We start from the raw sequence: 6,534 nt of genomic DNA, 5'->3' as shown, positions 1-6,534 counted from the left end.
TTTTTCTGGTTTTCCGTTTCTAAATTGTGTTGACAAAAACGGAAAAACGGCTTTGTTTTGGAAAAAAATCGAATTGCCTGAAAGTACACGGACCGCACTTCCGTTTTCAACACTTTTTGTTTGCTGCATTTCATTCGGGGGTGTCTTCTTTTTTGTTTGCTGCAATTTATTTGTTTGCGTCTCTCTTTTTGTTTGCTGCATTTCATTCGGGGGTGTCTTCTTTTTTGTTTGTGTCTCTCTTTTTGTTTGCTGCATTTCATTCGGGGGTGTCTTCTTTTTTGTTTGTGTCTCTCTTTTTGTTTGCTGCATTTCATTCGGGGGTGTCTTCTTTTTTGTTTGCGTCTCTCTTTTTGTTTGCTGCATTTCATTCGGGGGTGTCTTCTTTTTTGTTTGCTGCATTTTATTTGCTTTTTGTTTGCCGCATTTAATTTGTGCGCGTGTCTTTTTTTTGTTTGTTTGCATGTTTTCTCTTTTGCTGCGCATTTGCACCTGTCGGCCACCGTAGACACCCCTAAAAAAAAAAAAAAAAGAAAAAGAAAAAAGTATACCTTTTAGGAAAGCCTCTTGATTGGGTGGGCCCTGGTACAAAGCCCACCCAATCTATGGGTTGTCTTGGATAGGCCTGGATGGGCCTAGGCCCACTCATAGCTACAACCCTGCCTGGAAGAGCGGTACTAGTACGTTAAAGTACATAAAGGTTTATCCGAGTTGATCAAAATTAATTGTAGGCTCCCTTATGGTTCCATCCTTGGTCCTAATGAGTTTATAGTATACTATACTTATTTGATATATAGACAAGTTCCACAGCCAGAACTACGGAGCCGCCATTTTTGTTGGTTTCTGCTAAGAGCTTCCGGTTTGTACGGCCATTTTCATACATAATAATGAAATCTGTAAACTTTAGGAATTGTTTCATTTTGTATTATTTGCAGACAAAAAGTTTTTTACTGTTTTGGAAAGTCCCTGGTGACCTCTTGAAAGCAGTAGAGCGCCAAACAAATCTCCAAAAGGAGTGGCTGGACTTTAATCAGTTATCACTTAATTGATCTGAAACCAAGTTTATACTAGTTTATAATACAAGTTTATACCAAGTTTATAATAGCAAAATCAACGAGTAAATACATAAATAAATAGATTAAATTGAAAGGGGATAATAATTTAGCTGGAAGCTACACTCTTAGCAGTTCCTGCCTCCTCCTTTCTCTGTGCAGCTCTGATTGGAAGCACCTGTCAGGCTGCAATTAGCTTGGACTGGCTCCACCTGTTCACTCCACTATTTAGCTCACCTCAGTCTGTTCCTGGTTGCCGGCTCGTATTCAGTCAAACCTACACCACGCCTGTCTGTTTCAGTCCTCACGTCGTGGTCTCCGTCTAATCAGTATGTACCTGTCTGCTGCGTTGCTGGACTCTGCTTCCTCGTCTCCGTCATCCTGTTCTCTGGTCTTCACTCCCGATCCCGCAGCAGCCCAGCTCCTCCGTTTCCTGGTCAGTTTCTCCGCTCCGTTTCTGTCAGCCAGCTCCTGCACCCTACAACTCCGTCCGGTAGCTGACTCTGGTTCATGTCATTGTCATCATCCGCTGTCTGCAATAAACTCTCTTAAACCAGCTCTGTGTGTGCGTGCTGTGTCCGGGTTCATCCAAAGACAAATCATGACAGAAGCTACATAACACTTCCATATCTCAGAACAAAATACAGCACATTATAAACCAAAAGTTGCTCTTGTTTGGTGTTTCCTTGTTCCCCACAGCACATACTGTTTGGAAATTTTGGGGAGAGATACACAAAACAACACACTACCGAAATGCAGGTTATAAAAGAGGGCTGTAAAGTATTTTGAAAGAACCTCACCTCAGAAATCCTGAACTGTCCCTGAAAGCTGGGACAGCAGCGCTTCCGTATTTTACCTTAGCGCAAAGATGTGTAAGTTCCGCAAGAGGGCGCTGTAGTGCTATGTTTCAAACACATTGTATTTGACAGACATTACGAGGTTTGCATGACAAATGGAATATGACCGCATAAAGCCATCAAGTCTCAAATATACAGTGTAAAAAAAAACAAACAAAAAAAAAAAAACGAGCGCTGGCAGTGGTATTGATGTGATAAATGCGACAGTTTGAAAGCAATGCAGGTGAGAACTAGTTAGTATGGATGTTAACACAGCGTCAGTGGCTCTCAGTGGTCAAAAGTAGAAGACTGTATGCCGCCAGAAAGGATTTCTTTTATTATTATCAAACTTTAAAGGCGGGCATAACAATCTCAGCGGCATTGATGGAGGTGTCAGTGTGTAGTATAAAAGGAAGTCTTAATGACCGGGCTTCCATGGTCTCCGGGGGGTTTACTCTACTCAGGGGGGCGGTGCACTTCTCCAGACCCCTCCCGCCCCCAAAAGCCGCTCCACAAACAGTGACCAGCAGACAGACTGGCAGTCGGGATCCTCTCCCACATCCAGCGGTCACCGCTGCGCCCCATGCCCGCGGCCTCTCCGGGACAGAGCGCCACCAAACGAGCGTCCGTGCGTTCAGCGAAGCGGTCAGCAGGCTGGAAGTCCGCGGCGTCCGGCCGAACATGCTGGAAAACGGGAGGAAGGTGTACAAGGAGGGTCTGCTGGAGAAGCGGAGCGACGGGCTGCTGCAGCTCTGGAAGAAGAAGCACTGCGTCCTGACCGAGGACGGCGTGCTGCTGCTGCCGCCCAAGCAGCATGATCACCCGCAGCAGCAGCAGCAGCAGCACGGCGGCGGCGGCGGCGGTGGCGGCGGGGACGCGGGCAAAGTCAAGGAGCTCCACTTCGCCAACATGAAGACGGTGGACTGCGTGGAGCGGAAGGGCAAGTACGTGTACTTCACCGTGGTCATGACGGAGGGGAAGGAGATCGACTTCAGGTGTCCGCAGGACGAGGGCTGGAACGCGGAGATCACCTTGCAGATGGTGCAGTACAAGAACCGGCAGGCGATCCTGGCGGTCAAGTCCACCCGGCAGAAGCAGCAGCTGCTCGTCGTGCAGATGCCCGGACAGAAGACCGTCCGGAGCTCCCCGAGCGTGGCGTGACCCGCGGCGAGGCTTCAGCGGTAAGACAGCGAGTGGGAGGAACAAGACATCCAGGGACCCCCAATCCCCAAGACAAGCATGGAAAACTATATCTTTCAATCAGGGAGCTACATTATGAATTGATATTTAATCATTTCAGTTTCTGAGGTATAAAATCAATCATGCAAGGCTACGTTTGAAATCATTTGAATAAGACGACAAATATCACAAATTAAAATAAAATTAGAGCAGGTCAAGCTATTTAAAACAGGACAGCTCGGTGTTGCTGCATAGAATAACTTCCAAATTTGCACCATGATGTGCTGCAGCTCTTGCTGCTGATGGCTGCTCCACTCAGATTTCCCCACACGTGGCTCTCTGTGGCAGGCAGCAGCTGATTTATGGGGTTGTAACACAACATTAAGGTGTGAACCCATTAAACTATAAATCTGTTACATTTATGGTATTTAACTGGTAACTGGAATCCTGGTTGTAAATGTGCCACGGTTTGTCCAATTCAGTCCCAGCAAACATGCGACAGACTGGCGACCTGTCCAGGGTGTACCCCGCCTCTCGCCCAGTGAACGCTGGAGATAGGCACCAGCGACCCCATGAGGGATTAAGCGGGTCAGAAAATGGATGGATGGATGGATGTCCCAGCAAACACACTTTTTTTCCTCACCCACCAGGGCCGAAACAAGGTTAAATGTGGCCCAGGGCAGGATTTGATTTGGGTGTCCACCCGCAAACACAGCAGCCCTCTTGTGTAATTGGTTGTGGATGACACATTGAAGACAAAGTTGTTTTCAGAATAAGAAATCATTAAGAAACCGTAGGGGAATTCAACTTAGCTACAAAGAAAGTATAGGAGAAAAAATTATCAAATAGCACTTACCAGTGAGTTAAAGATGAATTCCTTAAATTGACTGCATAACAGTTGAATCAATCAGCTTGCATCATTTGTGAAAGAAGTAAAATCCAGGGTTTTTAAATGTGTAAATATTCTGCAGAAACTTCCACTTACACAGACTTACCTTAATACTGCATTTAAATAGACTCCACAGTTTGATCGATTGTGCTCATATTGACATAGTTGCAAGCAGTTAGTGTAGATAAAAACAATTTGCCTAGCTCAGATGCAAGAAATAGTAATTATTTAGCCCGTTGCAGCGTAAAATGACTACTGACATCGCTATAAAACTACGTTTTTTATCTTCATGTAGGTAGACATGACTTCTCAGTTCTTAAAATCTTGATGAACTTAAAAATAACCTTAAATGCAATGAAGAATTTTAATTCCCCTTAATCTCCGGTTAAAACAACAATGGAGCAAATTCAAAGGTTGCGTCATTCCCCATAAACTACATATGACAACAAAACAAGGTCTGTAATCTGGATTTAGAACTGAAAAATGCTTGGACTCCCCCTGGTGGCTATAAGCAGTGGATCACTAGAGAGATGAGATATCACTGCTTGTGTAAAAGTAAATACATACTAAGTGGGGTTGAAGGCTAATAGCGAGTCGTATAAATACAATGTTCTCGTTTATTTTAGGAATAAAAAAACAACACAAATTGAGATTGTACACATGCCTACGAGATTGTGCCACATTACCACACATTACAAGGGATGGTTGCATTTGTAGTTGTTGCCCTGCTAACATCCTGGTCATGGCACCAAAGTTACACCTGTTGACTCTGGTGGATGTATCAATCCTGCTAATCAGTCATTATTAGTTAGTCTGCTCTAAATTTGCCGACATTTGAGGAAACCTTTGGATCACAACAGGCTGTGTCATTTGTGCAATGGCATTGGAGATGGTTTTGTCTTCCACAGTCATGTTGTGTAATTTATGGGCAATAAGTCTATGGATTTTGTAATTATGCTTGCATTTACTCTATAAACCTGTATAGGCATTCTTGTAACTCCATGGCCAGAGTGGTTTTACATTTTCTCTTCTTCTTTGTAAAACCCAGTCAGTGTAATTCATTGCATCCACAGGTGAATTCGACACTCAGCCGAGAAAGAATATGTACCCAGGCTTCATCTCCCCCTGCTGCTGCTTCACCAAGCACCATCCTCCAGGAGAACCCCCCCCCCCCCTCCTCGTTTCATGTTGAGGTCTCCACACACCAGCCCCCACCCTTCGATACAGAGACTTACTTCACAAAAGACTGATGGACTAAAAGCATGTGAGAGAACATCTGTATTCTACCGTGCAATGGGTTTGTCCCTTATTTATTAGATGTGTACATATATTTTTTTATAAAAATGTTCTGTCTTTGAATGTCAAGTGTGGGAGTTGCTGGAGTTGAACACAAAGCGTTCGATCGACGTAGGAACGCCTCACAAACTGGAACCTGAGGGGAACGTTTTGTGATGTTCCCTAAAGGTTGCAAAGCCTGAAACCTTCAAGAGATCTCGATGAGGGAAGGCTCACCTAATGCCATGGTGGTTCTTCTCGTAGCTTTTAGGGAGGATTCTGCTGTTTCCTGGGACGTTGCCCATCTTGGAATGGTTTCTGTAGGTTAGTCGAACCAGCTTCTAATGTGAATAAAACGTGTCTATACTCCTGGTTTTTACATCTAACAGAGCCAAAGACTCATTTGATACATTTCTGTTATTGTGCAGTGTTTCTCCCCACTACACTAAACATGTATAGATGGAGAATATGATCCTGCTCTACATATGAACAATTGGTTTTCTATGCTTGATTACAGCAGTGTATCCTAGTGTTTCCATTGTGTGCTTCAGTTGTTTTCCTCAGTTTTATTTTGCTACATTTGTAAATTGAAGGGAAATCTGTTGCTATGGTCTTAAGTGTAGGGTACTCTGGCTTATTAACCATATACAACAGTGTTAAACTGACCATTTGAAAAATTGAGCTGCTTCAGAGACAGTTTCAGTGCTTGGATTACGTCTTAGCTGAAACTTAACATTGTATTACACATAGTTAGACATCTATCTAAAAGAGCCAAACTAGAATTGTCACAATCTATAAAATTGGTGCTATGTCATGAGGTTTGTTCTTCTGAATAAGAAATTCTGTCAAAGCTTATTTTCTGGGGAAAAGGAGCTAGTAAGTTAACTACTAAGCAAGCCTTTATGTATGCAGAAGAAGACGTACCTGCTGGAAATGCACAAATAATAAATCAGACTTCTAATTTGTTAAATCAAAAGCGTCTAAGCAACTCCTTGTTCAAAATCCAATATGGCTGCCCCATAATGTTGCGGGGCCGAACTGCTTAGTAGCACTTCTGACATGAAGTATCCTGTAGAGTTTAAACACATATCCGGACCAGAAAACCAGTGTGATATGCATGTACTGCAAATAGTAGTTAACAAAAGAGTTTGTATTAAATCAAACTGGTTTTCTAACTTGGAATTAAAACAAAGTCAATGGAAATTCACCCCTTAGTCATTTTGCAGCTTTGTAGTTTTGGTTTGCCCATGCAACATTTTCAGGTACAAAATGGTCCATTCCAGCCACCTACTTTGACAACCGATGG

The 6,534-nt window shown here is 43.5% G+C and overlaps 1 protein-coding gene across 1 annotated transcript; it reads left to right on the top strand.

The window, feature by feature from the left end:
- Positions 1-2,103: 2,103 nt before the first annotated feature.
- On the top strand, positions 2,104-5,607 carry LOC118560885 (pleckstrin homology-like domain family A member 1). The gene is made up of 2 exons (XM_036132423.1): positions 2,104-3,066; positions 5,027-5,607. The coding sequence occupies exon 1, from the start codon at positions 2,150-2,152 to the stop codon at positions 3,044-3,046; it is 897 nt and encodes a 298-aa protein (XP_035988316.1). The 5' UTR covers positions 2,104-2,149; the 3' UTR covers positions 3,047-3,066; positions 5,027-5,607.
- Positions 5,608-6,534: the final 927 nt, after the last annotated feature.

Source organism: Fundulus heteroclitus, unplaced genomic scaffold (assembly GCF_011125445.2).
Source record: "Fundulus heteroclitus isolate FHET01 unplaced genomic scaffold, MU-UCD_Fhet_4.1 scaffold_500, whole genome shotgun sequence".
Lineage (NCBI taxonomy): Eukaryota > Metazoa > Chordata > Actinopteri > Cyprinodontiformes > Fundulidae > Fundulus > Fundulus heteroclitus.
The sequence above is the reverse complement of the archived record's forward strand: the minus strand, read 5'-3'. Positions and strand labels throughout refer to the sequence as shown.